Source organism: Ammospiza caudacuta, chromosome 7, assembly GCF_027887145.1.
Source record: "Ammospiza caudacuta isolate bAmmCau1 chromosome 7, bAmmCau1.pri, whole genome shotgun sequence".
Classification (NCBI taxonomy): Eukaryota; Metazoa; Chordata; class Aves; order Passeriformes; family Passerellidae; genus Ammospiza; species Ammospiza caudacuta.
This window is the reverse complement of record NC_080599.1, coordinates 38,999,256-39,022,535: the sequence shown is the minus strand read 5'-3', so window position 1 is coordinate 39,022,535 and position 23,280 is coordinate 38,999,256. Positions and strand designations below refer to the sequence as shown.

Sequence of the window (23,280 nt, the reverse complement as noted above, 5' to 3'; positions counted from 1 at the left end):
GCAATTACTGAGTAAATCACATCCTAGATAGTCTTTGTTTTTTTTTTCCCCCAATAAAATAACATAGTTTAAATATCTTTTCCAGCACTTTGTTGCCAGATGCAAAGTCAGCTAAAAAGAGTTCTTCAGAAAGATTTTTTTTCTACCTCATTATATAACTAAAAGTAGCTGTTGAAATAACTGCAGAATTTCTTGTTGGTTTTGAAAGCCATGGCTTCTGTGTCCTTAGGAGCAGATGAAGAAAATTCAGATGGTCACATATTGTATATGGTGCAGATCTGGATAAGCATTAACCAAACAACAGTAACAGCAGGATCAGGAAAAGCGCACTGGTAAAAACTAGGAGCTATTTTTGGCAGTGGTAAATTAAAAAATAAGAAAAAGGTTAAAGTGTGTATTTGGTTTTGGGTGTTCAAATGCTAGTCCATATATGGTAATTTGTATCTCTGAAAGGTTTGATGGGGTTTTTTTTCTTCTTTGACAGACTGATGTCTTGGTGTTGAGCTGCGATCTGATCACAGATGTTGATTTATACAAAGTTGTGGATCTCTTCCGAACACATGATGCTTCTCTCTCCATGTTAATGAAGAAAGCTCACGAACCAACAGAAGGGGTACCAGGACAGAAAGGGAAAAAAAAGCCAGGTATGTAGGAAGGAATACATATTTATTAATAAATTACCGAGAAACCACTGGTATGTATGATATGTTTAGTTATCAGTCCCAGAGCAAAAGAAATAAAAAAGGCACAGATACCCTATTTTTCCTCAGATTCCCTGGTGAGGGTGTGACTTGGTTTTTTCCAGCTCAGAATTAAGTATTAGACTCGTGTAATCTTGCAGGCTGTGATCCAAAGCTCACAAGAGTTAAGGGAAAAGCTCCAGGTGACTTCAGTGAGTTTTGGATGAAACCCTGAATTTTTGTTACATATGAGCATTAAAACCGTTAGGTTTTTCAAGAGCGCTAAGCATCAGCCAGATTATAGCTGGGAATTTTACGCTGACTGTAGGGACCGGCACTAGGTGGGTAACAAGCACTTCTAGAAATTCTCCCCTCTCATAGTATGTAGTGAATTACTCTTCTGAAATCACATCCAGGAGCCTTTTGCTAGGCAAAACTCCCACTGATTTCAAGGAGCTGATTAGATGCTTATCTTGTCCATTTTACCATAATATCTTAGTTAGTGCCTTGTAATCTTTAATGTGTCTGTTCTCACAACACTGCTGTAAGGCAGAGCAGGGCTATTATACCCATTTTACTTATATGCTAAAAGTACTAAATACCACACAGTTGTTCCCACACCATACCTCTCATTTTCTGTTAATGATATCTCTTAAAATGCTGAGCCTTGACTATTGGCAGTTTAGTGGGTCCTTGATTAAAGTTCAGAGGCATTACAAGTAAAAAAATGTAGCTTCAAACTGTTTGAGAGAGGAGTGAAATGCAAGCCAACAGTTGTCTGAAAGCAGAGGAAATACGTTTTTAAAAGAAAACTTCTTAGGGTCTGCATGAAGATTTTTCTGGAGCAATGTGTAAGGTTAGTAGGGCTGAAAGCATTTAGTACTTGGACTCTCAAACAGATCTAACTCCCCTATTTTTGAAAAGGCAATCTAAGTGCTAATGGCACATAAAACATTGTCAAGAGCACTGCTACAGAGGAGAGTTGAGCATTCAGGAGTTGTAAACTAATGGGTCTGTGGTTAAACATCATAGAGCTTCCCAGCATGGGAGCTCTGAGCACACAGGGTGGGGGTGAGGAGGTCTGTGAGGATAAACAAGATTATCTGAAGACTCTTTTCAAATATAAACACATCAGATTGTACATGCATTCTTATTTTGCTTGTTTTTTATGTTAGCGTGCTTGACTTTGCAGCATAACTCTTCCTACATGACTTGTTGAAATTTGTGTGTGTTTTTTCAGATCTGTAAAAGACCAAACTTGAAAAGACTAAAATTCCATTATGTAGAAGTGTTCTGTCACCCCTGGTGTTTTTCTGTGAGGCTCAGATCTCCCATGCAAAGCACCATTTGAGCTGCCATGGACAGCAGTAGTGACAGGTTTCCTGTGAACTGCCTCTGATAAGATGTGAACTCTACCTGGCCTGTTTCAGTCATTTGTTAAAAGCAGGGGAGGGCCAAGAGAGGAATCTTAGCTTCTTCTCCAGGTTCTGGGAGGGAAGTGTGTTTTAGGGAGTACCAGACCCTCCTGGCTTTCATTCCTGCTTGACTAAATCTGCCTTATTGCTGTGAACATTATCTTTGCTCATCTATCTTCCTTTGTCTGTGCTGGCTTCTTGCTGCCACCAGCCTCCATTCCTGTTCTCTTTCCTTAGTTTCCTTCCTCAAGGATCCTTGTTGAGAGCCTGGCTTTTCTTTGTCATCTATTACTCTTTTCTTTTACTGAAGATGGATGGAACTGCCAGTTCCATCTTCTGTCCTGTTTCTCACTTCTTGTCTTCATCTGGTTCATTTATCCACCTACAGTCACCTGTTCTCTTCTGATTCCTGTCCTGTCTAATGTCCTTTAACAGGCAGTCACAGTTTACAATAGTTTTCAGGAGCTGCTTTCTGTCTCTTCCAGCCTGTCTTGTAGAATCCTCATTTTTTAATTTTTTTTTTTTTTTTAACCTCACCTCCATGAGTTTATGACTTTGATTTCCTTGTAAAAAACAGCTTACAAAAAGACAAATTAAACTCTTTCCCCTGGAACAGTCATTGCAGCATGGCTGTGGAGCCTCGTGGCTTGTGTGCTTTGCTTTTACCTCCTGATGGTACAGAAAACCTTAGGCAGCACCTGCTATTTCAGAAATTGGAACAATCTATCCTTAAGAATTCAATATCCAGAAATATTAGCAGCAAAAATAGAAGACTAGAGGAGAATAAAGCATGTAAAGCTGCAGTTTTCCAGGAATTGGTTAGAGCTTTTCAAGGGAAGGGATACCAAACCAGTTCTGCTTATGCTAAACTCTTCTTTTTCCTTAGCCTTAGAACCAGCTGAATGGTTTTTGCTGAAGTTTTTCAAATGTTCCTCTTAAGCAAGCACTTGGCATTGGAAATTTCATCCCAGACACTTAAAACTTGGTGAAACTTATAAGCACCCAAAGACTATATTAACGTGGAGTATGTTACGCAGTTTGCCATAGTAGGTGGCACTATTATCTCCTTCTCTAAATTGTGACACATACAAGTTTTCATGTACTTGGACTCTACTGTTCAAGTGTTCGTATTAGAAAATTGATCCCATGACAAGCCACTAGATTTATTTTTTCACTGTTTTCACTCAAAAAAAGCAATTCTTTTTTTGAGAAGTATCAACAGGATTTTATTTCGCATATGTCATGGAATCTGATACAAAGTTGTTGCTTTTGGGGTATTATTGAACATTCAAGAACTGTGATATAAAGAACAGTTCTTAAATTAGCATGAATTGCAGTGTGTTAAGTGCTATAAATTCATCCTGATGGTTTCCTGCAATGTTTGACTCAGCTGCAAATTACAGGGTCTAGTTCATTGGGTTTTATATTTAGGGGGTCATATAGTGACAATAATAATCTCATTGGCTTTTTTAACTGAGCAGTAAGAGCAATGGCAATTAAAAAAAAAAACACATGAAAATGCTAGTCAGTGGTAGTAACCCAAATAAACAGAGAGTGTTTGGAATTCAGAGGGATTCAGATACCCAGAATGGAGCTGTGTGCTTAAAGATGACCTGCAAGGAATTGAGTGGAAAATAGTGTCTGAACTTTTCTTTGTATAAAGAAAGGCAGAAAAGATGGGGATGGTGACTCTTTCCTGCTTATTTTTCTTGTCTTGAAAGCAGCAAGCATCTCATCAGTGATATTCTCTGTGTTTGCCAGAAGACCTCTTGGTGGTCTTGAAGGCTGCATCCTGTGAAATCCTCTCCATTTAATTGAAAGGGTGGGGATACTGAGTCTTTAACAGAGGTGTCTTTTTCTTGACTCAGTTAATTATGATTGATTATAAAGCATTTTAAAATATATGACAGAAATTTATTTCTTTGTGTCACTAAAGTACTTAACATTCTCTTATGATGTCATAATTTCTTTATATCATTAAAGCCCTTAAAATTGATGGGGATCTAATTTGTAAGATAATTAATATATTGCAATAGCAGTGTCAAGTCCTCATTTATCTATTGTGAGGAGGCAAAACACATCCTGCATTTCTTTTTTATACTTGAAATGATTTTAAGTTGCTGTCACTTTAACAATTTTCTCATACTTCTTGCTGGGATTTTGTGAGCTAGTTATGTGTCTGCTCTTCCATTTATTTTTTCCTTCCAGTGATGCCAGTGGGATTTGAAACAGCACTCTTGTACCTCTGGATAATTGTTTTTAGTATAAAAGTTTTGTCTTTTTTTAAATTACTGAAGTAATATTTTTTATTGCCAGTATACAAGGAGAAACCTGACCTTGCATCTGCTTCAAAAAATCCCACAGTGCACTCTCATGACTTCACTGTTTGTTTCTTACCCATCCACACAAGCAAGAGCAGCAGGTTTGGTGTCAGGCATGTGCTTGGTCCTGCTCTCAGTTGGTTTTTCCCTTCTTCCTATTGCATAGAGTTTTGCTGTAGCAGTGTGATATGTTCCTGTAAGAACAGCCAGGAGATGGGCAGGCAGGACCTGAACTTGTAGGGGAGTGTTGGTGCTTTGATGGGGGAAAGTCAGTCACTGTTGTATTTCCAGCCTGTCAGGAGACCCCCCTTAGGTGGCAGAGGTGAGGGTTCATTCACCCCTAATCTCAAACTTCACAGCCCTCCACAGAATGAAAATAGGCACTGCTTTCAAGACTTACTCTGAGTTTTTACAGCAAGTAAATTTTATTGTAATTGTACTTATTTTGTCATGGTTTTAGATGTTCAGGCCTATTTTCATATTTCTTTGCTGTGTAATGAATTTCTAAGAAGGGTTGAGAGTTTTCTGAAGAGGGTATGCTTGATCACTTGGATCAAAGATTGCACAGGAGAACTTTCAACAGCTGCATAGATTTGACTGTTTTAATGGTAGTTATTACTGTGGTAACTCTGAAAGAACAGATATGGCTAAAACAAGGGATGGGCCTGAACTGGGAAAAATAAAGTTAAAAGTAGTTTGTCTGAAAATGATCTTAGAGAATTAGCCACTTGTAGAGTATGTTGTTACTCCAGCATAGTTAAAGGCATAGAACTTAGGAGATCAAATATGTACCAGTTTGGCCCAAAATTACAGTATTTACTGGGAGAAAAAAAGATTTTTGTTAAAATTGTGCTATGGCTTACTTGTACAGCCTGTGTCTGTAAATATCAGTATATGGCTGCCACCAGAATGATGGCTCAGCTACAGAGTGAAAATTAGAATGAGCTGCCACCACTGTATTCAGATGTTGTGGAAAACTGTTAAAAAATAAAAGCTTTACATTTCAGTAGGCCAGAGTCCTTGCTGATGCACAGTCACTGATTGCAGGAGATACAGACTGCCACAATAATACATGTGAGCGCTAGATATTCTCTTGGTGGACAATTTTAGAAACAGATATTTAAACCAAGTTAATCCACCCAGAAACATCCATGGTAGAAGTCTTAGAATCTATACTTTTATGTGTGTTTGTGATTTACGTATTGGTATTTGTCTAAAATAGATGACTTGCAAAATTCTTATGTCTCAACTGAAATCATAATCCTCTCCAGACTCCTTAATTCTAGTGTGGAGTGACATTATAAGAAGCAGCAGTTGGATTTGAAGAACTCACTGCTTGCCTTGAATTTGTTGTTGGTTTAATTCAGGTAGCAGGGGTTCCTATTTGGGAAAAAAAAAAGGAAAGGAAAGCACAGCTCAAAATTAAGTTTGCATGTCAGGACCTGTAGTTTGCATCTTCATAAAAAGGATTCACAAACCTTTCAGGGCCAATGTTTTGATTGTCATGATATATATCAGCTACCCCAACTGACAAGAAGTTGAAAAAGTTATCAACAATATTTATTAAATTCATGGATTTGCTGGCATAGTTGTATTTTGTATTTTAGGGGTGGTTGGTGGTGCCATTTGTCTTTCCAGCCTGCATTAAAATGGGGTTACGTAATGATTGTGTTTGATTTTCTACTTCAGTGGAGCAGCGCGACTTCATTGGAGTGGATGACACAGGAAAAAGATTGCTCTTCATGGCTAATGAAGCTGACTTGGATGAAGAACTTGTCATTAAAAGATCCATCCTTCAGAAGTAAGCTCATGGGTCCTTGTAATAGTAACTGAACTTGATATGAGGTAAAATAATTGTGTAGTGGGAGAGATGGTTAAAGACAAAGTAGAATGAGAAGGGAAGAGGAAAAGCCACTTTTGCAATATTCTGGGAGCAGTATTTTATTATTTGTTACATCATTGGAACCAACTGATAGGCTTGTCTTATACCTTTATTAGGAAAAAAATCCAGGGAAAGAAAAAAAATGCATGAAAAGGTAACTCTTCTTGAAATGAAACCTATATTGCAATAGGTCAGATACAGTTTAGATTCAGAGACTGTGAAGTGTTAGGCCTATAAAGGAATAGGTCCTGTTCCATAAATGAAATGCTAGTCTCATTGGTTGAGTCCCAAATGGATTTGCAGAGTGTCCATGAGAGGCTCTCAGGATTTCATGACCCTCTTACGCATTTAAGGCACAAAATCTCAGCTTTCTTTCCCAGCCCCAAAAGATTCATTACAGAAACCATGCTTATAGCCACCATTAAACTTCACTGGGGACTTGGATAAATTTATCAAATATGCCAGACAAGCTGAGCTTTCTGCACTGTGTAATTCATATCCATTAGTAGGAGAAGGAAAGATGACTTGTTCTTTATGCTCTCCAGCACAGTGATTTTAGTTTTCTCAGGCACACGTTGTCTGACGTGTTCTGTGCAGAGCTGTATTGGCTCCTTGAGAGGCCAACCTTTGTAGTTTGTCCCAGGCTGACAGTCAGACTTTCACCTCTGTGAGATGAGACACCTGTGGAACAGCCATTTGAGATCTGGGAATTCATCCATGTGGACCTTTTAAGTCAAGGATGCAGACATCTGGGGTCTGCTCTCAGATAAATCTCTGCTGTGAAAATGCCTCTGGTGTGTGCTGTAGGCCACAGCTCAGTCTTTCCTTGAACATCCCACTACCAGATGTGAGGGAGATGCTCTGTGCCCATGGAAAGATGACACCTCCTCTGCCTGAGTTTAAGGATTATCCTAGAAGGAAGGTGATCAAGAGTGGGTTCTGTTAGCTGTTGTAATGGAAGGAGCCTGTCCCAGCATGTTTCCACTGGTGCTCTCCTGGGCTTATCTTGGGCATGGCAGGGACCAAGCTGCAGGCAAGCCTTCTGAACATACACAGCAGCTGATTTGTATGGAGTAGGAAATTCATCACTGATGCATTCTGTGGGTTTGTGCACATGAAGACTAATAGATGCATTTTGGGCTAGGGGAGGAATATTTTATCTACTGTTAGTGACAAGCTTGTCTTTATGGCTTCCTCCTGGCACTAGAGGGTGGCTGTGGTATAATGACTTAGAAATTGCTGTAACATATGTGATCTTAGTTGACCCCTGATTTTACAGGTTCATCTAACCAGAGGATTCTCATTCCTATAGCTAAATTTATCAGGCTTTATCCTGCAGGCTAAACTTTGCCCTCAGTAGCACCTGTTCAGTTATATTGTCTTCAGCAGATCTTAAGCATTACTGTTTGGGATTTGGTGAATGGAGTGTTGATGATGTACAGATGGGATAAAAATCTGTCTGTTTCCCTGTAGTTCTTACATGCACAGCTATGAAAGCAAATGTAAAGTGTTTACCACCCTCCAAGTAAAGCCCAAAGATGCTAGGATAGTGTAGAAGAACAAAAAGAAATCTGCTAAGTGTTACAAATAATAAACAATGAATAAAAATGATGCTTTGAAGTATCAAGCAGAAGTATTGGGTCAGTACCCATGTGGATGAGCCTCTGACAGCTGAAACCACCAACTGTGGATGTTTGTGTGTTCTCTGTCCTGCAGCTGCCATCTTTGGGAAGCTCTGAGGGAAGCAAAATATATATGGAAATCAAGTAATTTCATTTCAGGCAAATCCAGGGTAACAACAACTGTGGGAGCTCTAGGAAGACAAAGTGTTGGCAGCTAATGATGTTTGAACCACTGAGTTGTCTAGACCTGCTCAACCCCTGATTTTCTCATGTGAGAAACAAAAGCAACTCTTGAAACAGTCTTTGAAGACTTTTTTAATACATCATACTAAAGAAAGAGAAAAAAAAGCAAAAAAAAGTAAGCCCTATCTCATTTTCTTCATGGATCATTTGATGTGACTGACTTTCAGCTGCCATATTGGCTGTTTCTTGATCTCTGGACTTTGTTTTGATGAAATAACAGACTTTGTGGCAAGATGGTGGGAGAATTTCCAGTACACTCATTTGTTCCTCTGTAAAATACAATAGACATCTTGAGGGTGTTGCTTTTGTTTGTTTTGCTTTTAATGGTCCCTTTGAAGGGCTATAGTGGTCTCGTTACATGAACTCTAGAACTCCTCCAGTGCTTGTTTTGTTCTTCAGATCCTTTGTCTATTTTCTTTTTCCTGTCTCTTTTTAAGGAGGGGAGTGGAAGGAGGGACAGGGAGGGAGTGGTGAAAGGAATGGGAAGAGGGAAGATGAGCTTTTATTTAAAGCTAGGAATCTTGTTACTGGTAAAAATCTAGACCCCATACAGAAATGGTTCAAAGGCCCTTTGGCTTCCCCTCCTCACAGGAGGGAAGTTGTGTTGACAAAACACACAAAACTGTAGAAGGCTAATTTAAATCCTTGAAGAAAAACCTTTTTCCTGACCTTTGCCTTCTTCCTATCATTGGATTTCATGCTCTTCACTTTCCTGCCATAAAAGAGCAGCTGGTGAGGAGGGACAGGGGAAAACACACCTTCTCCTGAGTACCTTTTGAGTATTAAATATTTATTTGCTCTTGACCTGGGTGTTTTGTAGTGGAAGTGTTACAGAATGAAACATTTTAGTGGAATTTCTAAGCTCATGGTGTAACCTATTATTCTCTTTCTCAGTTTGGTTAGGATTTCTTTTCCAGATTAGTTATTTTGATTTGTGTTGTGGTTTTGTAAGTCGTGGATAGCCATTTTGGGTTTGGGATTGCATCTCCTTGTTACACCACAGAAAGGAGTCTGGATTTTGCTCTTTGCTTGCCAGAGCAAGTCTGGCAAAGCTTTCAACTTGGCGGGTAAAATTATCTTTTATTTTCCCTGTGCTGTTAATCACCCTGATGACAAGTCCCACAGGTAGCATCCTCCTTCAGTAAACAAGTGGAAAACAATATCAAATACTTCTATTCAGGCACGTTTTGGAGTGCAACAGGCTGAGCCAAAAGACAAATTTATTGGTGGTGCCTAGAGAGACTAATGCTGCTGGGGAAAGCATTTTCAAGGAAATGGTTCCCTGTTTGGGTAATGAGAGCTTATAAAAAGCCATGAACAGCCTGTGCATGTCATTCACTTTGGCAAATAGCTGCAAGATGAGATACTAGAATGAAAGAAATACAGTTTGGGGATGTTTCAGAGCCAGCTTAGGGCCCTTTGAAGAGAAAAAAATAAAGTTATGTGCTCATCTCTGGAGCCTGGTTTTGCCGGTGACATCTCTCTGACTTGGGTCTTGACAGGATGAAGGAGTGAGGAAATGATGAGAATTCCATAGCTGCTGCCTCTGCTTTGGGAGGGGGCAAAGGTATTTGTTTTCAAAGCACAATTACAATGGACAGGGAGCTTTTTGCTCCACCTCTGATATTTATGGTCATGCAAAGTGAAACAGTAAAAGACACCTGTTGGAGCAGGTCTAAATTTGGAGCATTTCCTTTTAAGATCTTGTGGGCTGTGTAGGGGTGAGTTCAGCCTTCGTGGGTGTTCTGTCTGCACAGATGCAGGTGCAGGGCTTCTCCTAGAGAATATGTTAATAAATCACCATGACAATTCCAGCTACTTATTACCTCATGTGCTTCAGACAGAAAGGAATACCTCATCTATAAATATATACAGTACTAACATTAGTAACCTTGAAGTAACAATGCAGATCTGTTTTTAAGGTAATTTAGTAAAAAGAGGGGGTAAGATTGGGGAGTTTTTCCTTCCTTTTCTCCTTGCATCATGAAAGTAAAAATGAATGGTGTAGTATAATTTCAAAAGTCAGCATTGCCAAGTAGGTAGGTAAAGGGAGCTCAGAAACAGCTTTGATACACTTGATTTCCTTTCTGCTGCCTTGGGATATCATCCTTTTTCTCTTTTTTTTTTTTTTTTTTTTCCTGCTGATAATTGGTTTTAAATAAGTGAATCATATATAAGCATGCTGCAACTTCCTTAATGTTTCTGCTCTCTAAAACTGTTGTTCTTGGGAAATTGGCATCTCTGAAATACTCTGCTGCTCCTGTGGTGGTTCATTTTCTCTTTTATAATATATTTCCATTAGAAAAGCTGAGAATGACACTGGTATAGGCAGATGCTCTACAGTATGAAGCATCCTAAACTGAATCATGGGCAGATGTCCTGTACCAGATCCAGCTGTGCTGGTGAAGGGGGCCAGCACCCTGAGCTTATGCCCAGCTGGACATACAGTTGAGAACTCCATAAGCCACATGTGTCAAAAATACTTTATGACTTTTGATAGATTAAATAGCAGGACTTTGCTAACTCGGTTCTCTTTTCTTTGTGCATTTGGGAGATGTCCCCACAAGCAGTGCCACTGGCAGGGAAGAGGGGGATCCAATAATGCAACTCAATAGAAAAATCCTGAGGAGCAGTTCAGGACAGACCAGGGAGCAAAAACTCTTTGGTCTTAGCTGCCTACAGAAGGAATACACATCCTAGCTTTGGTGGTGGTCTTCTCTTTGAAAAATCAGGAGTTTTCACTCTTAGCAAAGTTTTCTGACTAAGTTTCCTTTGCATTCAAGTGGTGTTTTGAGAAATACCATAGAAAGTTGTTGGATATAACTTATTTTCTCTAAATATGACCTCTATAGAGTGATGTCTTTTCTTTGATCCAAATCTCCTCTTACAGTTAGTCCAGGTCTGGTCTTCTCGCAAATAAAAATAAAATTTTTCTGACTATCATCCAGAAAATAAGTAACATTCTTTCTGTCTCCTCTATCAAAAAATAGAAATTGTATGTGTTGATTTAGGTAATAATCCTTTTACAGATGCATAAGCCAGAAAAGAATCTGGTTCCCCTTCCCAGAATTGAATTGGTTTCACAGTACTAATAGGAATTTAGAAAGCTGTAAAAAGTTATTTTAGCCAGTAAAGCAAATGGATGTGACTGAATCAAAACCAGGGGAATAAGTCTATTGAATAAAAGGGTGTGACTTTTATACACTAACTTCTCAAACTATAATCACACTTTAAAAATGTTCAATCATATTTCTTTAGAAAAGAGGGTTTTGCTGAGCACTTGAGAAAAATATACTGACACAAGAGTTGTTGTTGTTTGAGACATGAGTATGGAGTAGATGTTCTCAGGATGCCGTGAGTAGGATTTGCATGCCTGTTTAGTTTCTCAGCTCACTAAGAGTAGCTGCTGTAGCTAGAAGGCATTCATTTTCTCAGAAAGTTTGCCCTTTTTATTATGCATTTAAACTTCACTCTACTTCATCTGCTTTTTCTGTAAATTTCTTGGGGATGAGTGTAGCCTTTAATTTCAGGAATGGAGTATTAAAAAAATTATTTACTATTTCTAAAATGAGTCTAGCAAAGTATCATGAAAACTCTTTAATTTGATGCTTTTATATATTACACTTGTACAATGAATGTGAACATAGTATAAAAGCAGTTCATGAAACATTCACTTTATATTTTAAAGAACATAGTGCTGTTACTGATTTTAATACTGTTGCTTCCATGTTCTTGCTGCTGCCATGTTATTTTATTCATACATTGGTGGGGGGTTGAAAGGAAGGTGCAGCATATCCAGGTCCTGTTTTTAAAAGAAAGGTCATGCTGTGTCTTGACAGCTTGTACAGGTAAGAGGTCATGAATCGCAGAATCTGGAATATTAGCAGGAGCTTCTGTTGAGTGTAGTTATAGAAAGGCTTATTGTCAATGGCTTTCATTTTACTGCAGGATTCTGGCCAGTGTTCTAGTACACATAAGACTAAAAGCAGAGAGCTTGAGGCTCAGCATTTGGTTTCTAATGGGCAGTAAATGTATGTTGCATGGATTGCCATTAGTCATTTGTCTGTCTGTCTGTCTGTCTGTCTGCTGCGGTCTCAGACCAGCACTTAGCCTGAGATTGGGTTTTACTTTTCAGAGGTTTCAAAGGAGGAAGGGATGACTGTATTGCTTGGACACCCTCGAGTCCATGTGACTTGGTAAATGCAGTACTCTGCATGAGTCATTCAGTCTGGACAGCACTGAAGTTGAAGCTCATTGTTACTCTAAGCCAGGCTCAGGTCCTAAAAAGATGATAAATGGTCTGTTCGTTTTAGAAAGACATCTTAATGCTTTAGTACAGTTGCCACTGTTTACTTTTTAGCAAGGCTGTGAGTTACCTTATTTCACAGAGTTCATGAGGAAGCATAACCATAGTTCTTTTTGTGAAATACTTACCCCAGTTGATCCAGATGTAACCTGTGTGGTTGAAAATTCCTCTGGATGGTTTGTGTAGGGCAGAGACACAGAACGATCAATCGCTTGCTTTCAACGTAGATTTTCAGCCACAACGTGTATTCAGTGTAGCTGCCTGTTGGAATGTCAGGGTTTCAGCTGTGTCCATGATCCTGGAGTGACCAGTAGGCGACAGAGAGGCACAGAGTTCTCATTGTGCAGTTGGATGGTACAGAGAGGAAAAAGCCAAAGGTCAGAGGAGTTATCCCTGCTTGTGCGAGCGCTGTCAGGCTCTCCCCTAGCACATGTCCGCCATGTGTTCCTCATCAGGGGGATGTGGAACTCCATGACGCAGAGCAGACTGGAATGCAGAGTTAGTTAACACCCGCCGTTGGGGAATTTATCAGCCAATGTGGAATATGGCGGGGGAGGAAACAGCCTAGTTTAAAGCAAAGTAAGGGTGAAATGAGGCATGTGACTGTTCCTCTTCAGTTAAAAGGTCTGATTCTGCTTGGGGATGAGGTTCTGGCTCATGAACCCAGCCAAAGTTTGTGGTTCTCTTACTGTTCTGTGTTACTGATGCATTTTCAGTCCTTTAAATTTTCATACTTAGCAGAAGGTTTTTGCAGTGGCAGGAGGGAAATACCCCTGGGGATTTTGCAGGGAACCATTAATCTAGTTTATTCCAAGAAATCCAGATTTCGGAGCCTTTCCTTTATCCTGGTCACTGAGACCCAAATCACTAACTTGCAAGGACACATAAAAATAATAGCCTCTCCATTAAATTAGCTACACTTGGTATCAGCTGAACTGCAGTCAGTTGCATAATATTTTTAGTGCTGATTTATTGCACTTAGTTTGTGGCTCCTGTGAACTCTAACCCGGGTGATTTACTGTGATGTTTCGCACTGCGAAGAATTGCGAAAGTCATAATGGAAAGAGTCACAATTTGCAATTAGCTGATTGAAGGTGTATAGGGGCTCACATCCTTACTGGGTTTGCATTCTACTTTAGTTGCAGCAAATATATATCTTTGAGAAAGTTTCCATTCATTCAGAATACAATGCCGAATTCCCCGTTGAATAGCTGTAGTGTGGTTCTCCCCAAACAGCATTGTGCTGGCAGTTTCTGGAATTACACAGGAAATGAAGAGCATAGCAAACTTTCCTTTCTCTTGCTAAGACATGCTCCCCAGGAGTTCTTCCAGTAGATCAAGTAAATAGTGGAGATCTATTCCTAAGGGCAGCATGTTTCTGCTTTGAGAAATCCTAATTTTCTCTGGCTTTAAATCCTTCCTTTCTTCATCAAATTTATTGCACCATTTCCCTAGAGAAAGCTAGAGAAGATGAGAGAGAGATTCCTTTTACAAGCAGTAAAACTGCTTATCCACTTTTCCTGGAGATTTCTTGTAGAACTCTCTTTCCCCAGTCACCAAATACTATGTACTCTGTTAAGAATGAAGAGGAGGTAGCTGTTAGATATTGACATGTGAACTGGCAATACAGAATGCTGTATCTTGCCCCATTACTCATTTTAGTATAAGTTGCATGTACCTGCATACCTACATATTGGCCAGCAGCAGCTGTTGGTATTTCTTGGGTTGATCATCTTGAAATTCTTTAACCTTCTTAAAAATGAGGGTGTATGTATTCATAATTAGGTTGGTGAAAGCTCAAAAGTTTAAAAAATCTGGGTTAGTTAGTACAGGAAGATTTTAAAAAGGAATAACTTACGTCCTTCAGAAAAATTTGGCTGATGGACTTTAATTAAACTCCTAGGGTTGGAAGCAAACCAGTAAGAAAGCAGGGAAATTTAAGTTAAAGCTCAACTTCTAGTTTTTTTGCATATAAATCATCCGGCAGCTGGTGAAATTTCCAAGAGCACCAGAGACTGTCTTCTAGTATTCCCTTTGATTTTATTTCCCCCCTTTTGCTTTATTATTCCCAAGGTGTAGCATTAAATATAATTTCAGAGGCTGTGTGTGTCCTTAACTTCTCTGTCCCATCTTTATGGTGTATGTGTTCATATATGTATACATATATGTGTAATATATAGCTTTGTTCACTGATGCATTGGTACAGCATTTTGGAGAACTAAGTAAGTTTTTTTGTTGTTTTTTTCCCCCCCAGATGAGCTACATAATTTCTGAAAATACCTCTGAAATTCCCACTTCTGTGACTTTGAGCCTTAGCCAGGTAGAATAGTAATAACAGAATCGTGGCCAGTGGTGCCATAAATTTCAACTTAAGTATTGGGCAAGAAGTCTGATTTCTGTTTGTACTGTTGTTAGAGATATTTATGCAGGGCTGGTCTTTCAGCAAGTGTGATTATTTTTAGAGAGGCCCTCACTCCATTCTTGCTTTAGAATGTGCTGAGGATGTGTGTGGGGAACGGCACCTGACAAACAGCAGCCAGACAGAAGGAATAAAATCCCTTGGGAAATGAGACTTCTTTTTATGGCCATTTTTCACTTCTAAGGCCACTTGAAAAATATTGTTCTTCAGGTAGATCTTGTTCCTAGATCCCTGGGTTAGCATTTGGGTGCCTGCCATTTTCCCAGACCAAGGAGCTACTGAAGACTTAAGCTTTTCCAGTAGGAAAGTATGCAAGTGCATACTTTGCAGCACCAGACACTATTGAAAGAATAATGGACCCTTCCCACATTCAGCTCCATTCTTCTTGCACACAGTCCCAGACCTCTGGAGCCACTATGCTAGCAAACCATTACATTCTGTTTTTCTTCTGTAACTCTTCCTAAACAAAATGTTAATTGAGACATTGATTTATACAATTCAGATTCCTGTGTTAAGTCAGCATACTTAAAAGTAGCCTCTGGCTATTGAGGGGATAGATCAGTGAGACAAATTGGTGCTTGCTGGTATGTTTTTCTATATCTTACCCTTTGAGAAAATAGTATATATTTCAGATTTAAGGAATATGGCCTTTGCATGTGTTTGTTTTAGATGTACTCCCATTGTAGTGTAACTTTGGAACACAGGATTCTATGTGTTCTCTGATTTACGTTGCTATATGCAGGAAGCATACTGGAAAAAAAACAGACTTTAGCATTTTTTTGTATTCCTTGATAGTTGTTAGAAAAAAATGTTACAATGCTCAGGATATTATGTAGATTCCAGGCCTTCATATGTGATAGGGGTGACCATACCCCTATCACATATGAAGGCCTGGAAGACTAACTGCTTTCATTTCTCCTAAACATTTTAAAAACTTGACAGATATTTTTGCAAGCAATCTGTTGTAAAACACCTTCCCAGTTGATTTGGGCAGCTGTGTATGATCTACTTCTTCTCTTGTCAGTTTTACCCATAAACAGAAAGACTGAATGCTTTCTGAATGACATTTTATGGTAATAAAACAAAGTGATACCACCCTACTGAATAGTGGCTTCATTAAGGTTGTGTGCATAAACAAAGTTATAATGTACCAGTAAATCAAGAATGCCACAAACAGCAGAAATGCCAGACTCCAGAGCTGAAATAACCTTGCAGTTCAGTAGCCTGCTGCAATGAAATCTGTCACTTTACCTGCTCCTGCATTTCAGTGTTTCAAGTTCTAGCTGATTGATTCGCTATTTTGGACGCAGTGGATGAAAGGTTATGAACTTGTCAGTATGAGAAAAGTGTCTGGTACTGAGTATGAGTGAAAGATCATTGCAAACTGCAGCACAATAATTTAAAAGTTCGTTTTACTTTGATATCTATGCTTTGCCCTCTTAATTTTCGTACATGGAAACGTGTTGTGTTCACAGTGGAAGTGACTCACAAGTTCCAGTCAAGACTTCTGGAAGGCTTCAGTCTGCTACCTGCCATATGTCTGCATATCTACTGCTGATTTCACTGCTCTTCCAATGGCAATAAAAAATTGGCCATGAGTGTTAATGCATGTCTCAGTGGAAATACCCAGAGTCTTAGGATATGGTATCTTAGGATATGGCTGTTTCCTAAGTTCTAGATACACTGACCTGTGAATGTTTTTATCATTGGGCAGTGCCTGAAAAGTTATTGTATGGTGAAGAGGTGAAAGCTGAACCAAATTGTTCAGCATCCAAAAGCTTGAAATGAGCAGGGGTTTTGGGAAGGTGATGTGAGGCCGCACCAGCTGGATGCTGTGCACACAGGAGAGTTGAAGGGAACTGCAGTGTACACCAGGGAAAGGTGTTGTGGCTGTGTCTTTGCAAAGGCTGATCTGACTTCTCTGTGTCAGAATTGTTGATCCCTGATTGCTGCGTGCTGTGTGCATAGGGAAAATTAGATGAGGTTATAAAGAGCAGAAAAATTTATGAAATTCAGAAGTATTCATTCAAGGTAGGCACTGACTTGAACTTGGATATTGTCTCTAAAAGTGAATAATGTCTTACTTACATACATAGCTGAATTTCATTCCCAAAACTCTGGGATATTTTGGCTTTTACATCTGTAGTGAGGAAGGATAAGCAATATCTGTACTCATGGGGATCAAAATGCAGTGGGGAAAAAAAGGTGTATGAGAGCCCATTCTTAGTAGTCCTGTTTGTTACTTTAAACAAAATTGTCACCCTCCCTGCCACTGCTTGTGTCCTAAAGAGAATCCATTGTTCACATCTCTGAGGACCATTGTCATCCTGTTGAATAGTAGGACCCAAAATTGAGATTAGGAGTTACCAAAAAGCAAGAAGCCAGTGTTCTGCTGTTACTTGATCATAGTGGGCTATCATTTGCTAAGCTAAGATTTTGACCACTTAGGGATTTTTAGGCTTCTGAACACTGCTCATTAATGTAGTTATTTCATTGCTGAATGACAGCATATTTTTGTGCACTGATGTCAGTTCTAGTATTGTTTGAAAATGAGAGGTGTTTCTCCTTGCCAGAATTAGAACTGTAGAATGGTTTGTACTTCCAGAAATTCCTTCATGGCTTCAGTTTGTGTTTGATTTTTGGCTGGTTTGCAAAAATATATGATCCAATCAATCCAGTCATGTTTTTAATTGAAAACATGCATAGTTTGTGTATATTAAAAAAGGATCATTTGCATGTAGGGAAGAGCCCATGAAAGTGTGTTTGAGAATTCCTACCTGCATCTGGCATAGAAAAGTTTAGGCAATTATTTTGTGTGTGTCCACTGTGTATTTTTTTTTTCTTTTTTTATCAATGTACGTCAGAGGTCTGAACACAAATAAAGCATGCTATGCAGACTAATTAAATCAATACCTCTGTGGAAGCAATTTAGTTTCTGGAATTGCTCTTCTAAATCAGAGATGTAAACAAAAGCCTGGTTATTTTTATATCATTTCCCTTTGCCTCATGTACATGATTCTGGAAGTTGAAGACTTATATGTTTATGCCTCTTTTTACAGCAGAATATTTGCGTGGCTGAATTTTTATTGAAGCATAATTCCTGGTTTCCTTAAAGCTGAGCAGGACTACTGTACAGTGGGAACACCCATTAATTTGAGTTGCTGTGAAAGGCTTTTCACGTTAAAGCTGTCAAGGCAGCAAATTGTCCACAAGTGTTTTTTTTTATTAAGAGTTGTTTGCTGCTTTTGTAGAAACAGCTGCTTCAGGCACAGAAAGTAAATTTGGAGCTTTTTCTGAAAGAAGGGTGTGCAAAGAACAGTTTAGCTGATGGGCTCTTACTGTCCCTCCTTCCTTCTCTACCTACTTAAGGGTGATACAACTGCCACTGCATTTTGTTCTGTTCCCAGAGACTCCTTTTTTTTTCTGAGATTGGCTTCAGTTTGTTGTTTCTTGGTTGTTGTAGTTTCCTCACAGACTATGAGCTCATTATGCTGGTTCCTTTAAAATGTAGAACACAAAGATATTACCTGTCTTAAAAGTACAGAATGTGAAGGACTGTACACTTGAAGATCTGGTCCATTCTCCCATTAAATGTGCAATTCCAGCTTTCCAGAATAAAGTTATTTGCTAGCGAAGTCCAATATATTAATAAAATCTATTTGTGAAGAGTGCAGCTTCTGTGGTGTGAAGAATCTGACCCACCTCTTCTGTTGCAGTGGTAAAACTCCCTTTTATTTTTAATAGCAAATTATTTTGAGAGCAGAGCCCAGAAGCATGGAATTTTTAAAAGTAAAAATTTGGCTTCTTCATGGTCTTTTAAGGCTTCCTGTTAATTTTTGTTGTATTTATTGCTTCTTACCTCTCTCTGTGTTTACATTTTTAACTGTCTCTGCAAAAGCAGCCATTGTAGACTTGGGCCTTTTTAATGTTACTAGCACAGTCTAGAGGGTTAGCACAGGGCTTTATAGTTACAGATTGGTTCTAATACATTTTTTTCTTTATAAACTAAGGGCAGGACTGTACACGAAATCTGTTATTGTATTTGTGCTTTGTACTCATGCACTTGTTGACTGTTTTACAAGCCAGTAACGTAGTAGCCACAGGCTAGGAAGCTTGCCCAGAAATCTGGCATATTTAATTAGTGCTAGTAAACAAGCAGAGTTTCAAATTTAATTTTTCCTTCTTTAATTCCTATAAACCTCAAGCCATTTAAAACTTAATTTTGACACTAGTTTCGTTTATGCAGTTGGATAATACTGAAACAGTCTACGACCACAGACAGAATGGTCCCAGTCTTTTCCAAGCAAGAAGGGAATAAAAGTTGTTTTGTTTTAATAGTATCTGAGGTTGATGTAAAATTGTAAATGATAATCTTCAGGTCATCCACTACCCATTTCTTTCTGTTAGGCTAAATGTTTCAAGATGAGGCAATTGTCCTACCATGAGTTTAGCCTTGCAAAGGACAGGGACTGGATTTGTTGCTGCTCTGGTTTTTGTATAGAGAGCTCTTCTAAGAGCAAATGATGGAACAGCTGAGCTCTGGTACTTGCCATGGCCAGTTTATTGCTTCCAGGCTGTGAGGTTTAAACTCACTGCCCAGGTGGTATAAACAACAGAGGATTCAGTTGCTGTCTTCTCACTTGCTTTTCAATACCAACTTGTGATCTGTGCTGAAAATGGTTCTCTGCCGCTGCTTTAAACTGTGAGGGACCACTGAAGCCTGGATTAATGATGTTTCTCTTATCTATTTAATTGCTGAAGCCACCCTATCTCAGACAAGTAATGTGCTGGGGTGATAGCAATAAAATATGTGGTAATTCTAGCCAAAAACTGGACTTCAAAACTGCAGCTGAAAATTTCAAAAATTAATACTGGAATTGTGAAAATACACAGATGAACAGTGTTTTATTAGCTGTCCTGACAACTTTTCTTTCAAGAATGTATTTTGGGGGTTTTTTTGTTGTTTGTTTGGAGGTTTTTTGCCTACTATTTATAAAGGCAGCTCCCACCTTAGCATGTGCTGAACACTCTAGTGTATGTGAAGTTTCTCAGTCAGCAATAACTGCTCCAGAGGAGGAAGGAAACTTGCTCAAAGTACCTTCTCATTGCATTGAATTCACCTGGATTTTCTTCTGCAGTATTCTAATTGCTGTATGATCACTGTTCCGAAGGAACAAAATTCATCCAGCTCAACCTTAAACTTTTATTCAGGTGCTACTAATGGGGGTGAAAAGTGAGAGAGATTCTTGGAAATCCAGCTCTGTCTTTAGTGCAGTATGTTTTTGTTCATCTGGGCTCAATGCTATAGAGCTCCAACTTCAGCATCTTCCTGAAAGTGTTTTAGTTGTAGGTTCAGTTTCTTGTAGTAATAATAGTAATAAGAAGCAGCAACTTCTGTTATAGCTACTAACAAGTCTGAAAATTTTAAATCATGAGTAATCTGGTCTAACCAGAAACTAATCCAGTGTGATTGTAACCACTGTAATTACTTGTTTAAAAAAAATGCAAGTTTAGACTTTGGGTGAATGTTAAGGTCATCTTGTGGTGATGATACTTTCTTGTATCTTGTATCTTTTTTCCTTTTTTTTTTACCCTCTGATACTTACATTCCTCATTCCATGGTATTTCTAATAGTATTTTGTAAAATGCCAGTTAACTATTAAAAGAAGTAATCATATGGTTCTTTTGGGCTGAAAAGATGAGTGATGTCTGTCAGTGGCTTCAGTCTGACTTCAGTTCTCCTTTGGCTTTCAATTCTGCTGTCACTCTGCAAAAAGAATGTTACACTTGCTAATTTTAAGACATTACTTTAATTAAATTATTGTTTGATACTGTCAAAATATTAGTTGATAAAATGTATAGGCTATTTTAAACTAGAAAAGAGCATAAGTATGTCTGTATTTCTTGTGTGATGTCCGTATCACCTGGGGAGTTTCACAGCAGGACTGGGCTGTACTCTGTAGTGGTTGATGTCCCAAGCTTTGATGGCTCTGTCACTGTCCTGAAATCTCACAGCTCAAGGCTGATGCTGCCTTAAATCTGAGCTATCATGTCTCTGAGGGTGTATCTGAATACCCAGGCTGAGTCATGACTTCATATAACCCAGTCAGGAAACCCCTCTGTTTTCTTGTGGGAAAGCAGGATTCATGAAGTCTGAGTGCTGATTCCTTAGAAGAATTTCCTCAACATGTATTTTTGTTTTATGTACCTTTACAGCACTGCCAAGGTGTGGAGCAGCCTGTGCCCTGGCAGTCACAGCCAGACTCCCTCCACAGTGGCTGCAGAGCCAAGTTCTGTGCCCACTTTAATTCTGCCTGAGATGAAGCTGTTCTCATTACCTAATTGAATATTTTGACACTTGCAGTCAGTATGAAGAGTGGTTACCATGTCAAGTGCTAAATGTTGAGGTTCCAGTGGAATTGAGATGTGAGTAGATATGGTAGTAAAAACTTACTGTGAACCAAAACTGAGGCAGAAGAAATAGTTGCAAAAATCAACAAAAACCCCGCAGGTCAAAGCATCAGCTAAGGAAGCTACAGACCATCAAGGAGCAGGAACAAAGTATAATTCACTTAATTAGCATTGCCAGGTTTAAGGCAGAAAGGCTGCATTTACCTGGGCTGGATTTGAGTAGATTTTGGTAATAAAAACACTTAAATTTTCCCCATCTTTGGACTCAAAGCTCAATGCCTTCTTGCTTTCTGGACTGTAAGTTTTGGTGGGAGCCAGATGCTGCTTTGTCTAACATGTAGTCTTCTTATAACTCTAATGACCTGCTGTCAGGCTCTTGTCAGGTTTTTCTTCAGTCTGGTGAAATTTAACTTTCTTGAATGCAGATATGTTCTACAGAAAGACTCACAAAGGTGCACCTTCTGTCATGAAGAGCCCATTTGCTTGTCAGGCAAAGATCCTAGCAAAGGGAAGTGAGTGATCAGCCTATGTCCTATGCATAGCAACAGGTTTAAAGAGAGATTTTTAATTTTAATAAACTGGTGGTGCAGAAGTAGGTGATTCTCATGAGGTACCTGAACAGCAACTCACAGTGGGAAACACAAGGGATGTGTTTGACAACTTCAATTTGCTCTGCTCCTGGGCCCTGTGAAATACAAGGGAAACATTTATGCTTATTTCAACTTTGGAGGCTTTTTTTGCTTATGGTTTTGCTTGCAATTTAAAATTAGAGAAGGAAGAATTTCTTTCTGCCTATGTATTTTAGTAGCCCAAAGATATGCCCTTACCTTAAATCCCAAATTTTGCAGATTGTATATTCTAAGTAGGACCCACCTCACCTGGGAGGTGCAGTAGGTCTTTAGAGCCTTGTTATGCAAGGCTCATGCTGCAAGTACAGTTTTATTTGCCTTTGAGTCCAGGCCAGTGGCATGAAGAGATTGTGTCAGCCTTGCTGTGTTTAAGCTACATATTGCTAGTGACCTGCAGCTTTGACCTAGTATTCAGTTTCCCATGCATTTACTGTAATTATTTGATTTAAAAAAATATATGTCTGCTGCTTAGCCCTTAGGGAACTGATGTAGGAGGGATCAGCAGGAGCTGCTGTTCTTCAGTAGTCTCTACACAATCCTCCAGCTTCAGTTGTTTTCCTAAAACTTGTTCCTCTGAAGTGTTGTCATCCTTTCAGCCCTGGTGATTTTAGGGAGCAGTTATTTACTAAGGTGAATTTCCATGAAGCAGAAAGCAAAATGGGCTGAAAATTGGAAATGATTAGGGTTGCCAGGTGCAGACTTCTAGCTCTTTCTCCTTCTTCAGCAAAGAAAGCATTTCCCAAAGCTCGATTAAATCTCTTAAATCACAGTTTAGCCCAGCATAAGAAAAATAAGCTCAAACACCAGATCTGAACGAAGTGACTAAGCCATGTCCCATTGTGTTGGAATTGAATTGGTTATAGCCCACAATAATCTACTTTATTGTCATCCTGGCCTTAACTGTAGCATAAGATGATTACATTGAATGTGTATAATAATAAGGCTTGCACTTTGTATATAGCCCTTTAAATATTTTGGCAGACCATAGAAAGAACCTTTACGTGCAAGGCTTGATTAATCCTTTTCCTCTGTGTATAGAACAAGTAGCTGCCAGAGCTCAAGGGTAAAACCTATTAATAATGTCTCTGGCAGTCCCCGCCCTCCTTCACAGTGTATTCTCTTCTGTTCACACCAAACTCCAGGCTTATTATCATTTTGGTCTCTCTCTTTTGCTTTCCCAGTTTATACATAGCAATCAGGGTATTCTAGCAGAATACCTAGTACTAGTATAAAAGTGTCTAGTATAAAATATTTGCATGAACTCTGTTTTTCCAGTGACAGGGAAAGAGAAAAGGGGTGGTAGTGTTGTGGGCAGCCTGGCCCCTGCGTTGTTTCCTACAGCTGTTCACACT

General features: G+C 39.1%; 1 protein-coding gene across 1 annotated transcript in view; it reads left to right on the top strand.

Moving 5' to 3' along the window:
• The window catches only part of EIF2B3 (eukaryotic translation initiation factor 2B subunit gamma), a 95,509-nt gene that overhangs the window by 17,926 nt on the left and 54,303 nt on the right, over positions 1-23,280 (top strand). Inside the window, exons 3-4 of the mRNA XM_058808712.1 lie at positions 485-644; positions 6,106-6,217. Coding sequence (XP_058664695.1) covers positions 485-644; positions 6,106-6,217 — 272 coding nt within the window. The remainder of the gene's footprint in view (positions 1-484; positions 645-6,105; positions 6,218-23,280) is intronic.